The sequence below is a fragment of the Apis cerana genome, linkage group LG15 (genome assembly GCF_029169275.1).
Source record: "Apis cerana isolate GH-2021 linkage group LG15, AcerK_1.0, whole genome shotgun sequence".
NCBI lineage: Eukaryota > Metazoa > Arthropoda > Insecta > Hymenoptera > Apidae > Apis > Apis cerana.
Window position 1 is genome coordinate 6,604,475 of NC_083866.1, and position 19,153 is coordinate 6,623,627.

At 45.9% G+C, this 19,153-nt stretch overlaps 1 protein-coding gene across 4 annotated transcripts in view; it reads left to right on the forward strand.

Moving 5' to 3' along the window:
* The window catches only part of LOC108002310 (colorectal mutant cancer protein), a 37,588-nt gene that overhangs the window by 17,198 nt on the left and 1,237 nt on the right, over positions 1 to 19,153 (forward strand). For 2 of the 4 annotated variants that reach the window (XM_028668990.2, XM_028668992.2), the window contains 10 exons: positions 15,777 to 16,038; positions 16,353 to 16,516; positions 16,651 to 16,872; positions 17,197 to 17,385; positions 17,555 to 17,745; positions 17,830 to 18,096; positions 18,170 to 18,365; positions 18,442 to 18,633; positions 18,748 to 18,935; positions 19,003 to 19,105. In XM_028668990.2, the coding sequence (XP_028524791.1) occupies positions 15,777 to 16,038; positions 16,353 to 16,516; positions 16,651 to 16,872; positions 17,197 to 17,385; positions 17,555 to 17,745; positions 17,830 to 18,096; positions 18,170 to 18,365; positions 18,442 to 18,633; positions 18,748 to 18,935; positions 19,003 to 19,105 (1,974 nt within the window). The remainder of the gene's footprint in view (positions 1 to 15,776; positions 16,039 to 16,352; positions 16,517 to 16,650; positions 16,873 to 17,196; positions 17,386 to 17,554; positions 17,746 to 17,829; positions 18,097 to 18,169; positions 18,366 to 18,441; positions 18,634 to 18,747; positions 18,936 to 19,002; positions 19,106 to 19,153) is intronic. The other 2 variants (XM_062085827.1, XM_062085828.1) reach the window with 1 other exon arrangement.

Consider the following 19,153-nt stretch of genomic DNA (forward strand, 5'->3'; position numbering starts at 1 on the left):
CTCGTTCGGCGTGATCGCCGATGCGATCTCGGTATGCGAGTTATGCGACCTCGTGTGCGATCCCAGATAAACCAAACACGGCTTATTACCGATACGACAGATTGAATTAAGCGGCGTACGATTATGGTGCGCTTTGTATCCGTTATCGCTGGCCCCCTCCTCCCCACGCTACATGAAACGGGGCAAAGATTTGACCAGGAACAATAGCGTATCGAACGTGTAATCTTATATCGTACCAACAGGGTATCGTCCCCAACAGGGTTGATAACTTTCATGAAAGGTTATTTGGGGGGGTCATTGATCGATAACTCTTCCCAAGAAGAGTCTCTTGTCCTCTCGTTATCAAACTTTCTTCTCCTTTCTTCCCCATCCATCTCTGCTTATTGATATAAACAAACGTTTTTGAAAAACTTTTTGGAAAAAGAAACGTTCAGTCGCTTGATCTTTCGCATGATACGTTGCTAATCCGGAACGGTTTTCACGCGCAAATCAATTTGCAACGTTTACTAAACGGTCTAAACGGTATCGATCGGAGGCGCAGCACGCACAACAACAAGAACAACGTTTGTTCCCTCGGTGTCTGCCGCCACGTAGGCCGCCAGCGTGGAATCGCCAATAAAAATCTGTCTCTCGTTTCATCGAATCGCGATATACGAATGACTCTGCCTCGAGCTCGTCCGTGTTTTCCCAGGACCTCGTTACTTTCCATTACTTCGGTTTTTCCTCCTCGGAAATATTTACTTCCTGTCTCGAGAATTTCATCCAATACGCGTTCAACGCTCGAGACGACGAATTCTTCGGGAGGGAATCGCGACGCAATAAAGCGCTGGAAGATATCTTCGAGCCACGTGTGCCACGCTTTATTATATCGACGCGAAATTAACGAGAATTTTTATTTCTTTATTAATGCTTTTACCTTCCTCTACACCTACTCGTTCTTATAAGACGATTTTCGTACGCATCTCGTCAATTCGCTTTTTCCCAAGGACGTCCGCGTTCCAAACGAATTTCGAATTCGAATCTTGGTTCTTTGATTTACGAGCGAAAGGCATGCAGGGGAATTTAAATCGCGAGATTAAATGATAACTATTATCTTGAGATATGGATTTATTATTGCCACGAAAAGTGAATGTTTTTCTCTGTTTCTCGCGAAAGACCGGAAGGTTCGTAATTTTTAATTGAAGAAATTAGCAAAGTTAATTAAGAAACCACAGTCTGTCCTCCTACTATGCAACCGTTCATTGTCCCAGAGAATTTCTCCGATCCCGCAACCCCCCAAATTTGCATATCGTTTCAAAGTTTGCCCGGTGTAGAAATCTGGATCGATCATCGAACCATCGTCGATTTTATCGATGATGCTGCTGCTAAAATAATCGTTCATTTTTGCTCGAAACGAAGCAAATATACAATTTGCGAACGGAACGACTAACCCGTTTTACTAAGAACCGTTTAACATAGACGTGGACAAATATTACGAATCGGCAAACAGGTGTGGCACGACGCCATTAAAGGATAAGGAGTTGTTCTCGAGAGCAAATACGGACGGGGGGGCAGCGTACATGGAGAGAGGATGGAGGAGAAAAAGTGTTTTCAAAAAGTGTGAAACAAGTTCGTGAAACGTGGTTTCCCAGATCGAAGGAAGAGGCGAGCTCGGGGATCATTTATCAAGTGGATCTCGACGTCTCTCGCAATTAGAGAGAGGGAAGCGGGATCCTTGCTGCGTTTGGAAGTGGACGTGATCGGCGTTCCTTCGTAATTATGTCAGATACAAGTTCCACATCGTTTGCCTTTAAACGGCGATCACTCTCGGCTCAACGCTCCTAATGGAATCGTTTCGGCGCAATCGCAATCCCTTATTTCTGTTAATCGAACAGAGTCATTAGCCGACAGGCACGCCGGTGATTTTCACACTTCCTGCCAATAAATAATCCCCGTCTAATGGCGCGGTGTATATTGCGATGCGATAAACGATTCCGGGATCGGTATCGATAAGAAGGTCCGCAAAAGGTCCCCGTGTCGTCGTAAATTGTCCCGTCCATGAATCGTAAACTCGCATAAAGCGTATAAATCACACGGCGTTCGCATTATAAAGCTGGATACGTACGCTGGTTTATACCTATATACCGTGTATGTGTGTATACATATATATATATACTCGATCCATTGATGGCGTTACGATGTTTCGCGCAATTAAAACTGTTGCCCGTGTTGACGATGGGGGCGCGTCCGTTTCGATACGCCGGCAATTGACTTCGCCACCCGGAATCCCGATAAGACGAATGGAAAGGTGGTCTCACGTGGGTCGTAATATAGCCCACGCGGCCACTTTGTTCTCTCACCAATTCAAAGATTATTCCGATCTTTGACTCGGGCTGCACCTTATCGTTGAAATCGTTGGCTCACGTCGCGGGGAAAGATCTTTGCTCGCGAAAGATCACGCGTGGAGAAAGAAAAGAAGCGCTCGATTATTAGGAATTCGCGCTCACATCGATCGACGAAGCTTGCGTGAACGCGAGGAGATAAAGACGCCAATAAGAAATCCCTCCGACTCTCACGTTAGGATCGAAGGCATCGAAAGGAGGGGGATGGAACGTGATCGTTGCGGCCGATATTTTTTTCGCGCGCTCTGGTTCAATTGTGGCCGACGGCAAGGGTGGCACAGGCGTATTACTTTTTATCAGCTGCAATAACCGCGTGGTGTGGCGTGGCGTGAAGTAAGTATAGGGCCTGTAACGCGACAATTGGAGCGAGAGAGACGCGAAAATCGGAGCTTTCGGTGCAACGAGCCGTAAGATCGGCGATCCTCGGCGCCATTCGGGCATCCTCGGCTCCCGCTTGGATGAAACTAGGGGTGTGGGAGAATCGGTGGCTCAGTCCGTCACCGAGCGTTTCGCTAACCGTAGCGGCCGGTCCGAGCAACCGATTCTTCGTCGTGCGTGTTTTTTCACCGACAATGTCATTCGTTCTCGTGTGATATACATATATATATATATATATAGATATACATGTATATATATATATAGAGAGAAATATATATATATACTGGTGAAGTGGTTTCTTTTCCAGGTGTATCGTTTGGAGAACGATAAAAGTAGCGATCGGTAGAGCGGATAGGTAACGAATACATCCGATCACCGGCAGAAATGATAAATCCTCTTTGCCTTAATTATTCGCCAACATATAGAATAGTATTCAAATATATAGTTGTGTGGAATCGAATTACGATTTATAATTTTCTGTTATAATCGTGCGTGAAAATAATTGATCGATTTGGGATCAAGGTCAAAATCGATCGATGGATAGGATAGCATAGGAAATTCGTTAATTTGAAATTATTAATTCTCTTTTTCTCGTCGATCCGCGGCGCACGATCGTAGGCGCACGATCATCCGTGAGATTGGTTAAACCTTCGTTTATGTAGGGCGCTGCAAAGACGGCCGACCTCGTGAGGACAATCGATGCAAAAGCAATTACGCCGGTAACGTGAATTGCACTGCGGTATACTCCGCGTTATCTTCCTACCACCGTATATTCTCTGTCTCGGGATTGCTCTCCTCCCTTTCCATCCCCATTCCCTTCAACCGTACGTATATTTATACAAAATTCTTTCCTCGATACGGCCCCTAAACAGAAAGGACGAATGCGTCTTCTTATCGATACCGAGACAAGGTATCTTTCCTTCGATTCAATTCCTTCCTTTTTTTTTTCCCCAGACCTCAATTTATCGGAGTACCACGGCGCAATTCGATGTTATCTGTACGAACAATGAGTTCGATCTGTGTTTGACATTACTGATTCGTTGCGTCGTATCGTAAATTATTAGCAGAGTTACGAGAGTGTAAAAAAAGATTGTGAACGATCGTGCTCAGCTCGTTCTATTCGTCTCACTCGATTTTAATTGCACGCGAACAACGTATACGAAGTTGAAAATAACAAAGTCGCGTTACGTGCTCTCTAGTTCTTCGCAACTACGCTATTTCGTTATTACAACAATGTTCTCTTCTCGAGCTCTTTTGCTTAGAGGAACTTGCTTAGGGAAAAATCGACGTAAAATTCTCTCTCCGATCTCGTTACCACGATTAACATTTTCATCAAATTCGTTTTTTAATCACGATCCATGCAAATTCGTCGAGTCTTGGTCGATTTAATTAGGCGATACGTTGCCTACCGAGTCGTTATTCAGGTCTATCGCCGATTCAGCTTAATCGATGACAATTTAGCTAGTGAGTCGATTTACGATCCAGTGACGTATCATCGAAGCACACTCGAATCGCGTAAATTTCGCGTGTCGTATCATTGATATCGATTGGAAATTAACGTGAGTCGAGACGGTAAATCATGCACGTTAACAAGATCCACGAAAAATATCGTCCTCTCTCGTGCGATTCGAGGAAAAGGTAACTGGCCTTGCTACCCCTCGATCGTCTCGATCGAGTGACCGAGTCGTAATTCAAAATAATGGCATTGCGGTATACAAGGCCGCGACATTTATACGCGTTATTCCGCATACCTTGTAACTTTTCACCGATAAAAATTCCAATCGTTCGTTCATTCAAATTTAATAAAGAAAAAATCGATATCGAAGACATCTCTGAATCATTCATATACGACAAAGGAAAGATATACTCGAAGGACTCGCATCCTCCAATATTTCTATTCTACGCGCGTAATGTCGATTGATCCAAGCGCGCGGTTCTTGGATCAAGCGTAATTTCTTACACGATTCCCGAGATGATAGATCCTAACGATGCCACGAGTGAAGTATGCCACGTACGAGTTTTTACTTTGAAAAAAAAAGAAAGGAAAAAGTAACCAGACGAACGCACGCGCGAATGTCTACTCTTCCTTCGTTCCCCGCATGTCTCCCACTCGTCATCCGAACTTTATTGGCGATGCTCCAAAAACCTGCTACCGGTCTTTTCGAAAACAATACGATTCATTTAATTTCTATTAAAGCCTCGTCTCGCGTTTTGTCGGCTTCGTGGCGCCGCGGCCACTCTCCGTCTGGCTAGAACGATACCTATACTACTACAACTACGTATGAATCGCGTTGGCCCCGAAACCCTGGAAATATTGCCCGTCCGGATGAATCGGTTCGTTAACCCTCTTCTTCCAACCCTGGAATTATCGATTTCATTCGCAAACTAAGACGACGTCCTTTCTCTTTAACCACGAACCACGCGAAAAATGATGGCACGACATTGTCGTTTCATATCATCACGCTCCTCTCTCTCTCTCTCTCTCTCTCCTTTCGAGTTATCGTTCTTCTTTTCCGTGTACAGATAAAGTAATCTCGTAATCGTTAAACTCGTTGGTTGAGTTACACGTAAAAACAACAACTGGCGCCAATCTCTCGGCGCTCTCTCGATTGCAGATCACCGCATTCCTTTATCGTGACGGTGTTTGTTCGGCGATGCGATTTCCGTTTATGTTAATGTTTACCACGCGCCTCGTCGTCGTCGCACGGAAACTTAAGCGACGCGTGCACGCGTTCATCGAATCGATCGACACGTGTCATCGGGATTTCATCGAATTTGCATACTCGAACTCGACGAGCGGAGCGAAGGTTTTCGACGTTTTCGAAAATTGGGTCACATCCGCGTGGTGCGTCTTTCGAGCATTCGGTTTCTCGTTTCGACAACTTTTCTCTCCGTTTCGGTCTCCTTTTTTCTTTCTTCTCTTTTTTATCTCTTGCACGAACCGATCGAATTCTTCTCTCTTCTCGAAGAGGAGAGGAATTTTTTGCCGTTCGTTCACTCCGTTAGCCACGCCGCACTGCGAGCACACCAAATTATTACGCGAAACGTTCTCTCTCATTGCCACGGCATCATTATCGCTATGTACGTGGCCTTCCTTTCTCGCAAGGATTTTGCAATTTAAATATTCAAACGTTCTCCTATCTTGCTCCTATCTTTGTTTCCCTCGTTTCCATATTCATTTACCGAGTATTAATCACCGAGCCATTCCATTCATCGCTTCTTCTCTCTACTTTTCAATTTTTACATCCTCCTCCTCCGGTTTACATTCTCTTTTCTCTCGCTTGCTTCTTCTCCTTCTCGCTTTTGTTCCTGTTTTCCGGCAAACAGAAGGAGGGGGGGAGAGGAAAAAATCGCGCATTCCGGGGCAACGATTTCAGGGATCGGTAACGAGTTTAACGAACTGGCTTCCTCGCATCCCTTCCGCGTTCCTGCTGTTCCACCGACCGAGCCACGATTCTCCGCCTACCCTTTACGCCTCGTCGAGAAAAGACACCGGCTCGTCCTTAGAATCCGCGTAGAGTCCTGGCCGGGGAATTGAGCGTATGAAAGGACACCTTTCATAGCCCGTCGCCGACCACCGAGCTTCACTCCACCCCCGTGTTCCTCGACACGTCTCGATCGAGCGGAGAAAATCGGTTGGGAAGAGTTAAGAGAAGTCGAAGATGAATAGAATTATTCGTAGACTTGGTCGAAAGGCGTTATCGCGCCGCAGGGAGATGTTTGTAGCCGATTACGGGGACGTAATTCGCGATGGTTGTTAACCACTCCGTTGGAACGGTTGAAAAAAACGTTTGCCCGTGCACGTTGCCTGCTTGTTGCGCCAGTTAAATCGATAATGGAAACGTTTTCTTGAATGAGCGGCTGCGAGTAATGGCCGCATACCTTCTAATGTCGAGCGACATTTACGTTTCCGACGCGACGCGTTTCGACGTTTAAATCGGTGATAGGCGATTAACTCGTAAATTAATCGGTCGGAATTGGCCGCGCCGCTCGCCTTGGTAATGATCGTGAACACGGACGTTTTAATGGTATTGCGAAGCGTGGTATTACGGTGTTTATACGAGCCGTGGACGGGCGGGAAAGAAACGTAGCCGTAAAAGCGGCGTTAAAGCATCGGGGATAAGAGTCGGATCGTATCGACACCGCAACGCGTTTCTCTGCTTCGCCCCGAACTTTATTGGCCCCCGTGATCGTAACCCGAACCGCGACAAACTTGGCTTCGAGGATACATCCGTGGAAAAGATTTTTAGAAGAGGCAACACGCGCCGAACCGATGATGTTATCTTTGATATTTTTTTTTCGCCAATCCACTCTTCCCGCTAGATGTATCCCTTTTATCGCACGCATTATAGAAGATAACGTATCTGCCGGCTCGAAGCATCCGAGCAACACGTTGCCCTCGATCGATGATACGATTCTCCTCCTCGAACAATTTCGGAATTTCAAATTTTCCATTTACGCTTCGAATCCGATTCAAGGGTTTCTTTTTTTTTTAAAAGACATCTTAAAGGAAATGAAAATATTCTTCGCGAAACGTGTTTCGTGGTAAATAATTTTCATGATACGAGCTCGGATCGGCACATGTGGCACGTGCTAATTACTCATATCCACGTAGAACCGTACCTTCACCCTTGATACTCCAATGCCACGACCTACGGCCCCTAACCGTGAATCACGCCACGATTACGCACGATCCACGATCCCAGCTATTTTTAACCGCAGCTGAACCCATCGTTGAATTTGTATTTCCTCGCAATTGGTTATTATTCGAAACGATCGCCCATCCACGGAATAGCCATAGATTTGTTTTCGTGATCGCGCGGGAAGGAAGGAAGGAAGGAAGGCGGCCTCTTCCGCGCCAGGTGGAATATGGATAATTCTTCCCTTTTCGGGCCTCGATCAATAATCGAGATAAAAATCTTGGCCGCCGTTTATAGGAGAGCGCGTGAGTCAACGCGACAAATTTGCGTTGCCAACTATGCACGTATAGCATACCTGAGAGGGAGGGGCGTTGAGAAGGGGGTCTCCGTTTCACGTCACCGCGTGTAAATGTTCCTCTTGGATACGCTTCGACGATAAACGACGATAAACCGATACGTTGGACGTAACAGCTTCTAAAACTCGTTTCCTTGCCGCATCTTTCCCGCTAGTTTCGCCTCGCCTTCTCAATCGTTTGCAACGATCGTTTTAAAACCATTATTCCTACTTCTTTCGAAGATTTCAATTTCGTTTCCTGGAAATTTTCTTCGATATTCGTCGATGTCGTTGATTCTCGAACGGAGAATGGCCCGAGCCCCGAAAAATCACCCCGTTTCTTCGTAAAAAGAGCGCTCGGCCGATGGGCAGAGGGAGGGGACGAGCAGTTTCCATAATTGGTAATACGCCGACGGTGTTCCCTGACCGTCTCCGCTAAATTCGAAACGCGGTTTTCCCGGCATACCGCGCGGTTGCGTCGCCTTGACTAATTAACTCGTTTAATTAACGCGCCTGCCTGCTCGCCCGTCACTCCGGAATTCCGCTGTTTTTTCGTCGACTTTACTTTTGTCCGCGTAGTTGTCCGCGATCGATAAATTAAAGCGTGGATGCCGGCCAAGGGTAGCGTCAAGAAGGAACTTGCCGCTCGAGCCAAGTCGACGTAAATTTCGCTCATCAACATTTTGTTTTTAACCGATCTCTTAACGACCAATCGAATATGTTTCATCGCCGATTTTGCTATCGAGATACCGAATATCGATGTATATATATATATACGTATATTTTTTTTCGATAAATTTGGAAAAGCACACCGCGAACATCGAAGGATTAATCGCGAGTGGAATTCACCGTAATCGCAGCCGCTTTGATCGCATTGACCTCGCGTAAAAAACTAATTGCCGGCGGGAATAAGGGTCTCGTTAGGCCCGAGACAGAAATCCCCGCCCCTTTCTCGCGTCTCATAATTGCCGGTCGAGCAATTAATTTATTTCCCGGCCGTTTTCGCGACGCGTCCTCCGAATGCCGAGGCCGAGAATCGATAGACACCAGCTAGGACCAATTAACCGGCATTCTAAATCGGCCGCCACGCGCCAACCGCATGCGAGATCAATTAACACATGGAACTCGTAGCGGCTCTTTCTTATTGTTAAATTGGGGCCGAGTCTCTCGATAAACCATAGATTCCAACGAGGTATTCGACTTGGAAATCGTTTCTATCAATTTTATTATCGATTCGAAATCTTCCGTTTACTTTTCCACGCCGATTGCTCGCCAAATTGTAAAGCATTAACGCATGGAACTCGTAGCCCTTTTCTTATTGTTAAATTGGGGCCGAGTCTCTCGATAAACCATAGATTCGAACGAGGTATTCGTCTTGGAAATTCATCATTCAATTCGTTTCGTTTCTATCAATTTTATTATCGATTCGAAATTTTCCGTTTACTTTTCCACGCCGATCGCTCGCCAAATTGTAAAGCATCCTCTCGTGGAGATAAAACAGAAACGGTACGAAAAAGACACGACGCGAGTGCACTCGACCAACTTCCATTCCAAACGAAGTAGGCTATTACTTTTTATATTTGCTTAACGAGCTCGAAATCTCGAGAGGGAAAAATTAAATATTGGGCCGATTATATACGGATCTCGATGAAAAGCGAGAGAAATTTTAGCGAAACGGAAGCACGATCGAGGTGATGGAGAGATGCAACGCGAGAAATATTAAACGGAAATATTTTCGTGTTATTAGGAAAACGTCGAATCGATGGATACGATCAACAAGGTGGAAAATGTAACGAGTCGCGAGAAAGAGAGAGAGAGAACATCGAAGGCTAACATTGACCGGGCCATTAATGACAAGTTAACGAGCAGTCGGAATGGCTTGCTCGTTAAACACGCGTTGAAAAATATAAAAAAAAAAACTTGAACCGGCAAATCTCACGGCGTTGAACGGCGGTGCTCGAGGTTTTCCGCGATTTTCGATGGCGAGATCGGTGTTGCAGTGCGCACGTGCCAAAGCGGGGAGGAAAAAAAAGTCTGAGAACGGATTGTAATTAGTGAGTGCGATTTTCACGTTTCGCATCATTCTTCGAAAACTCTTTCCTCCAACGCCGCGAAGCGTATCGAACCGAGAACTACGACGGAGCATGTTTTCGTTTCTCTTTGTTCGATAGGAGAATAATAGCAAGTTGGAAAGGAGGAGTTTCGTTTAACGAAAGATCTCTCTAATCGCTAATTGGAGAATTATGCAAGAGTGGAATAAGAGGATCGGCTCGATCGTGGATCGCGATTCTTTCGCCTTCCTCCTCCTCCTGTTCCCCCTCCCCTTCGTCCGTGGACGACTATATCGATCGCAAAAGCATAGTTGGACTTGGTTCCGTCAATTGGTAACCTAATTGCAGCTAGGAAAAATTCCACTACCGATCGCTACAATGTCGCAATGTCTCGCCGCCAGTCGCTCTGTCGCGTCGCATTTGTCGGAGCGTGACGAGGATTTGTCTGTCCCGTGAATGGTCGGCGCTGTTGGTGCGTTTATCTCGGACGTGTGGAACAAAAGCGGAAGCGTAAGACGCGTGGGGAACTGTATCGACTGCCGTGTCGCTTTCGAGCCGATCGTCGCCGCGGTATTTTAACAAGGGGGAAAAGGCGGGGGAAAGGCCGGCCGTCCATGGACCGTGCGAAAGATGTTGCAGTGAGGGAAAGTTAGCAGCGAGGCAACGTGGCGGGTTTCACCGTGGCCGTGAACAATGGCTCCGCGGAGCCGGCTTACTACGTGGACCGTTTGCAACGGGTGCAGCAGGCGCAGCAACAGCAGCATTGCCAACAGGCGATCAGGTACACGGTGCAGCCGAGCCACGTCTCCGCCCCGGCCAGCAAAGAGATCCTCGAGCCGCCGAGAAGGGACCTGGTCTACGTTCATTGCGCCACCACAGAGGAGGACGAGGATGCCGAGGAGGAGGAGGAAGAGGAACCGAAGGGATTAACGAGGTCTAGGTCGTGGCTTTGCTGCCCCGCCGATCACAGCTCCGACAGAACCGTCCCCATACAGGTCGAAGCTAGTCACAGGGACAAGCGGCAGGAGTCAGTAAGTGCTGGAGCGAGAAGGATTTTTTCTTAACGAACTTTCTCGACTCTGTCCAACCGTTCGAACTTGCCTACGCTCGATATACACTCGTGATATCTGCGTCCTTCGTATCTTCCTTTCTTTCGATCCACTCTCGATAAGAGGAAAGTTGGAACTTGCTTCGATCACTGGAATAATTTTCGAGTCCCCCGTCGTCCGGTATCATCGATTAACGAAGGATGGGGCCGAGGGACGCGTCGGATGGCAGGAAAGCGCGAAGAAGAAGGGGGTAAAACTCGATGGCGCATCATCGAGCGCGTTAACGAAACGCGAGAACAAGGCCTACCGCCAGAGGCGAACACCGTTCCGACACCCGATAATGGAGTTCCGTAATTTTTGCCTCTGTCGTATATTCGATTCGAAAGGGATCTCGTCGGGAGTAGATCGGCCTGTCTCTCAGGAACAGAACGATGTTTCTGCCCTTCCTCACCCTTTCCCTCTCTCTCTCTCTCTCTCTCTTCATATTCGACTCGAAACGCCTCGTTCATTTTTTATCCCTCTCGTCTTCCCTCCCCCTCCACGCGTCACGCGTTTAGATTGTCTTCTCTCTCCCTTTCTCCATCTCCTCCGAGCCTTCTCCTCCTCCTCCTCCTCCTTCTTCTTCTCCCGTTTTTCCCGGTTCTCCCTCTGTCTCAACGCGCGCAATCCGTTCGTCCGCCCTTGTCTTCGTAGGCCCGTCCCCGTCCGTCTCTCCGTAAGCTTATGCAGAATCGAGTACCACCCTTTAAACTTTAATCCAGCAGGAATAGAACGGCGGACGGGAGAGGGAGGAGGTAACCAACCGGACGATCGATTTCGCGCAGCCGAATTTCAAATAAACTTTCGGCCTTGGTAATTTCGTTTGCCACCGCTTTGACACTTCCACCCTACCTGCTCCCCTACCTACCCGTCCCGATTCCATATTTTCACCGTCGAATCACCGTCGATCCCAGACTCCGCCGACTGTCATTGCCGATTTCCTCTCTCTCTCCACCTTCCCTCCTCTCCCCTCCGTCCGCGACGCGTTTGATAGACGAAATATAGATCGATCGTTTCTTCTTTTCTTCTCGATCGGTTGAATTGGGTTAGGAGTAGGAGAAGGAGCGTAAATCGGAAGGAAAGGGGATGATACCGTTACTTTCCTCGCTGTGGAAAAATCTGATTGGCGGCGAGCAGGTTGGTTCGGCAGAACGCTTCGGGTTGAAAGGAGTGATCTTGTTTTCGCGCGTTTAAGGGAGACGGCATTTCGCAGGCAACGTTCTCTCGCATCGTGGCGGAATAGACGTGTCTCTGGGTAACCTCTTTTGTCCAACCGGCCACAAAAGGACCGTGTTTCGAGCCGTGGTGCGGCGCTCTCACCCCCTCGCGCCCTCTTCCTCTTCGTTCAACCGTCTGGCAGCGTGGATCGAAACGAGCAAGGCTGACTCGTCCCTTTTGACGGCCTAACAAAGAGAAGCGAAAGGGTGACGGAGGCTTGGTCAAGGAATTTACGATCTCGAAAGAGAACACCCACTTGACCCCTTTAACGGATTACCCCTCCCGAGGGAGGAGGGAGCTCCGTTTTCATCGGAAAGATCTCGTTATTCCGACTATATATATATATATCAATTCTCGGTGATCTCGTTACAGAAGTTCACCAGAAGACAAACCTCGTTTCTACGCAAAGTTCTCCGTTACGCCGGTGATAATGTTATCACAATTTTCCTCCACGGAACGTGATAATATTTTCCAACGAGGCGAGCTTTCGTGGGTACGAATTCAATTATTCGCGACCGCGCCTCTCGCCGACCAATAGGAGTGGCTCTCTATCGTCCGTGTCGACGAAGAAACGCGAGTTTTTCCCCCGAGGAAAAAGAAAAGAAAGGAAAAATCTGGTCTTTCGCAAGTGGAAAGAGGCAACAACTGTCCGGTTTTTTGACCAACACCTGTTCGATCCACGCACGAGCGAAGCGGATACTTGTCTTTGGCATCCGTCGAGCGATGATTTCGTAAAATCTTCAGGAAAAGTAATACAGAGCTGCTCTGGGACAGGGCTCTGTAGGCGGGCAAACTGTTAGGACATTAACAACTTAGCGCCAGGAAACGTTTTTGTAAAAAAACTCTCTTGAACGACATCGTTTCATCGATTCCCTCTCTTTCTTCCTTTCTCGATTCGCCATTCCGAGGGAAAGAGTTTCGATTATCCGGTTCTAGACTTGAGGATTTTAACATGCTTCCATTCTTCGTCCAAGTTTCCTTGAATTCTGCGCGTAATCGGATAAAAACTCGCCGCAACTTGAAATTTCGTCAGATAAATATAAAGGGAAAATACGGCGGATCTCCTTTTCCTCCTAAAGAATTTCGATCTTGGAAGTGCAAGAGCAGATTTTCCTTTTTTTTTTTAAGGCAAACGTTTCGATTAAAATCTCGAGGATTTTTTTTTCCAAGGAAAAGGCGAGGATCCTCTCGATCGCGTAGGATGAGTCACGATTTTTATCGAATAACAAACGGATTATTCACGTCTCGTTTGCATACGTTTTAAACGTCAGAGATATTCTTCGCCTTACGCGATACACAATCGCGGTATTTAACGCGACTTTTGTACGAGTTTCTCTCTTTCTCTCTCTCGATATACTTAACTTCGTATTGTGATTATCCTTGCATTGTTCGTAATCATCCGTTGACCGGTTCGAAAAGTTTCCGAAGTTTCATCGAGAAGGCAAACTTTCCCTTTAGCAAAAGTCTCGCTGCAACACAGCCTCGTCGCGAATGGATTTATCCTCCCCCTCCTTTCACCAGTTTCCAAGTAATTTCGTGTATCAAAGACGAGCTCGATCCGAGCTCTATCTATCGAGGACAGGATATCGGGTATTCGTCTGTCGAGAAAGTCGATGCCCTCCTCGGTCACCCTTGTCGCCGGCTTTATACCACTTTACCGCAATTTCCGGTATCATTTTACGTCCCTGGACTACTACCACCGTCTCGTAGGAGGGAAAGAAAGAGAGAGAAATTCGATGGAATCGGCTCGTGCTTGAAACAACACGCGTGGCCAAGACAGAGAGAGGGAGAGAAGCCTATGCGACTTGTCCTCTTTGGTAATCTCCTTGTGAGTCATTGCGAAGAATTTACCTGGCCAGGTTCTCGTTTTGTCGAGTTGTGCAATCGACTCGACTCGACTCGATTTTTCTTTTCAGGTCGCAGATAACGTTTACAACGAGTTTTCTTCTCGCTCGAAAACGTTCGACCGATGACATAATTGATAATAAACGACGATTACGAGTAAGAAAAATAGAGCGTGAAATTGCTTTATTTGCAAAGCCAGCTTTATTTAGTCACGTTCACCGCGTGAATGTTCATTAACCAGTACGAGCGAGCTGGATGGAACGAGAAGGATGGCCAGAGAGACGGTCGAATTCCACTTGTATCTCTCTTACGGTACTCGCACATTCAGAATTCAACCGGCACGCGGCTACCAAATCCTTTCTGCAAGGATTCGTGTTCCATCGCCGGATACCATTACGTTGGAAAATATTCTTCGTCGATCGAACCCTGATCCTCTTCTTCTTATTCTCAAACTGCAATGATAAAATTTCGTATCCGATGGATGCAAATTCTTTGAAAATTTCTCTTTTTTTTGCAACGATGCCTCGTCGAAAAATCGAAAGTTCTTCGACACTGTTATATACCTCGAGTTAAATAATCGCAGTTAAACAACTCTTATCGGCAAAACTATTCCAAACCATTTTCTTAATTTCCCGTGTAAAATGTAGATACTCGTTGAGCGTGGCACACGGCTAATGGGAAAGAGAGAAAAAAGGAGAACGAAGGGGGAGATAGGAAAGAAAGATCCGATGTCTCGCGGAGGAGCCAGATGACAAACTAGTTTACTCGTCGACCTGTCGTCGAGAAAAACGCGTGAGGTACGCGCGCTGATCCTTTCTCTCTCTCGTTCACTCTCATAAAAGAACGACTGTGGATACTTCGTAATTACGGGTCGTGATTCTTATATGCGGAATTTTTCTCTTTTCATTTTGATCGGTGTGCGCTATCACATGGCCAGAATCATTAACAGCTCGTCGTCTTGTAACGTTCGTCATGCACGGTTGCCTACGCGAAGGGGGCACTCCACGAGGAACGATGCCGCGTAAACAGGTATCCGCGAGCTCCTTAACGCATTTTTTCACTTCCTTTTTCTCTGTTTCCCGCGCTCACGCTCGGAATATCGCGAATACGGTGAAATTAATGAGGGGCAACGATAATAAGGAGAACGATCGTGTCTGGAACCGTCTATTTGCGGAAATAGCGTGTTCGTCGCAAATAGCCGCCGCTTCTGCCTTCTTCGATAGTCGATAGCGAAGTTGAAGTTGAGAAAATAGATTTTTAATCTCTCTCTCTCTTTCGTAAAAAAGAAATGTTTCGAGATTGAATATTATTTAAATTATACGAAGGATATTACTCGTGTTCCTTCTCGATTATCTTTTTCTCTAAATCTTTAGATCGATCCAAGATAATAGGATAAACGCGTTTAGAGTCGACCTCGAGCACAGAAACATGGAATCGGCAAATTATTCTCTCCTTGACTATATGAATTCGTGTGCATAATGTATCGCGATTCGCTGCAACTAGAAATTTATTTAGACGGGGACAAGGTAAGGTTGATCTAAAGGATTAAGAGGTTAAAAATAGAAATTGCCATTTCGTTTCAAACTGCAACTGTTATTAATAATCGAAAAGATCTTATCCGATATATTAACAAATGGAACGGAGAATTGCGTCACGAGATCCAAGAATCACGAATACTTGGTCGTTGAATTTCTCTCCTCGTACGAAACGAGACATGCTCGTTTCGATTCCCTGGAAATTTCCTCCCCTTCCGGGACGAAGGGATCGAAGAACGATCGCGATCGTTTATCGAACGAAATGGTTGTTAATCGAGGGGATTTTCCCTGGCGGTTGTGTTGCAGCTGCACGCGGCCGCCCTATCGTCGTTGCGGTCCGAGGTCGCCGAGTTGAATGCGAGGTTGGTGGCGGAGACACGAGCCAGGGAGGCGACCGAGGCGGCTTTGGTCCGCGCGGAGCTTCAGGCAGCGCGAGCGGAACAGAAGGTGGAGCAACAAGCGGCGAGGCACGAGGAGCGGCTCACCGAGTTACATTCCGTGATCGCCGAGCTTGGCAGGCAGCTCGAGAGGCATCGAGCTACCGTAATTGCCGAGGAGGATGAGTCTGGTAAGGGGGAGAAACGGGAACCGATTCCGTCAACCTGTGCGACCACGGTCTCTATCTCCCTCGGACAGAGATTTATTACGAGCCGAGCTTGTTTGATATTTTAACGCGTTTCCCGCTGCGAGGGCATCCCTTCGTTCCTCTCAACACGTGGCCAAAATACACGAGATCTCCAAAGGAGATGATTCTCGTCCAAGCGTTACATACTTTCTACCAGTTTGTTTCAATTTTTCCTTAACTTTGCGAATAATTGAAACTGCTTCGTTTCCTTTTTTTTCCTTTTCTGTTTTAATTCGTTTAATCGTTGATCTCCGCAGAGATAGAAACGAGCAGAGACGCGGAGGGATCTATCACTAATCCTGTCGAAGAGAGCGAAGGCGGAGGTGACATTCAGGGGGATGGGGATCGTACGTTAGGCGATGCCGATTCGAGCTGCTGCGAGGACATCGAGCCACGCACTGTCGAGGTATACTTGTCGCTCGTAAGCTTCTGCTTCTGCTGTTATTGCAGCAGTGACGTTTGCAACGGATTTAGAAAGTTGTATCAAGATCTAATGATGTATGAAATTCTTCTTTAATTTAATAAAATAATAATTAAGTCAATTTACATGGACAGAATGGCAGAGAGCAATTGGACAGTCCGGCGGCGTTACCAACACCGGAACCGACACAACAGGCGGCCTCGTGCCAAAGCGTGGCCGTGGCAGCGTTACAAGAAGAGGTCACAGCCCTTCGAGCAGAGATCGCCAGCTTACAGGCTCAGCTGGCCAATTTCAAGAATCAGGCTAACAATCAGAGGCAACAGGCTGGCAGCGAGTCGCCCCGTAGAGAAGCACGAGTGGGTAGCAATTTAACCTACTGTGACGTATCATCCCATTGTGTGACGCGTACGAGTCAATGCGATTTTGACCGTAACGACGCAATGGAACTCTGCAAAGAGTTCCTCCGCGATGAAAAGAATATCGCTCCTTTCATCTTGATGCACCCAAATACACTTTTCCCCTCTTTGAAAGGAAACCACCGTTGAATGTCGAACGAATTTTTTGCATCGTTACCTCGTCCTTTGGCCAGCCTTTGATCAGCCAACACTTTCACAAAAATATTTATCAACCCTTCCCTTCGTCTGTAATGTTTTCCTCGTGCTCTTCTTTGATTTCCGCAGACAAGAGGCAACACCAGCTCACCGGAACCTTTGAGTGCACCTTGCTCGCCACTCTTGCCACCCCTGCAGACACCGCCGACAAAGAGCGTAACGAGGGAGGAAGTTCCAGTTCTTAAAATAGCCGAGAGGGTAAGACTCAGAAGGACCGACGAGAGGCACATCACAGGACCCGATATTACTAATCTGGGGGTACTTATGACTTATATTACTTATTATCCCATTGTTGTTCATATTTTTTCTTTTCTCCCTCGCACGAATATTGAAATCACCAGTGAAATTTCGTTGTATATATTCGTACAACCGCAGCTTTTATTATTTATTTATCTTCTCTCCTGTGAATTTTATTAAATTTGAATAGGTGTGTTCCACGATGGTGGCCGAGCATCTGGTGTCAGATCTTCTGGAACATTCAAACATTCAAGAATTGAATGGATCCGAGAAACAATTCGAAGTAGAGACGGAAAGATTGAACAGCAGGCTAGAGCATGCTCGAACGAACAACGCGGTTCTTGCCTTGACTTTACACGAGAGTAAGGCGCAATGCGACAGGTACATTCATCTTTCCTTCTCTAAAATAGAAAATAGAAATGTATAAAAATTATACTTTAGTAGAAGTTTCGTCTTCTATTCCAGATTGAGCCTTTTAGTGGGAAAGTACGAATCGAACGCGATTGCATTACGATTAGCCCTCTCTTATAGTGATCGCGCGATAGAGGCTTATGATGTGTTGGTAGCGTTGCTGGAAAGCGAGATTGCTCTATCGACGGAAAGAAACAGCATTACGATCGAAAACAGGAGAGCGGCCGAACATGTAGCCTGTCATGTATTGAATAAATTGGAGAACGAATGTATGAATACCCTGAATGCACCGTGGGAAGATAGTATAGTTTTGTCGGACGAGTAAATATATAAAAAAATAGGAATAATCGATAAATTTACAATATTTTTCATGATCCGATTTCATGATCCTTAGATCCGAAGTGACTTGGTGCGTTGAAGATGAGCAAAGACTTAGAAGACACATTAGCAGACTGAAAGGGGAACGAGCTATGGTTAGATCGACTGTAGTGGAATTGGAAAGCGTTCACGCTGAACCATTAAACTCGAAAAACACGATTTCTCTCGCCGAAGCTCGAAAATTAGATTTAGAAACAGCTGTACTTATGCAGGTTTGTTATTTAGTTTCAAATCATCTGAGAATTCAAAAAGAAATGTAGTCAATTAAAAAGTCACTAAATCACGCAGGAATTAATGGCTATGAGAGAGGATAAGGCAGAGCTACGAGCACGAGTTTTTCTGTTGGAAAAGGAACGAGCTACTATAGAATTGAAATTAAATGCACGTGATACGCAAATTGCAGCTCAGCATGCCGCCATTGAACATCTTCAGGGTCAACTCAGAGATACAGAGGCCATGCTGGCAATGGCTACGAATAAAGTAAAAATTCTTCTTCCTCTATAATAAAAATTTTATTTTCCAATTGATAAATTATATATATATATATATATATATATATATATATATATATATATATATATTTATTTATTATAGGACCGAGGTTTAAGCGATAACGAAAGTGAAGGCATGGAATCCGAATTAATAGAAGCATTAGGTCGAGAGGCTAGACTAAAAGAACGATTGCAAGAATTAGTTTCTACTTTAGATAAAGTTAATAAAAATTCTGAATTGAGGCATCAACAATCAGCTGAGCTTATTAACGATTTAAAAAGAGCCAATGGGTAATTAAATTATGGATAAAAATTATTTTATTGATCGTAAAATATTACCTTTTAATTTTATTTTTAGAGCCTTGGTACAAACTTTAGAAAAGTCTAAGAAAAAATATCAATCCAGATTAAAAAAATTGGAACAACAAATGTTGGGTATGGTGGAAAGACATGCTGCTCAGGTATGAACAAGCATAAATGTGGTGTGTGATATAAAATAAGTTAAGAAA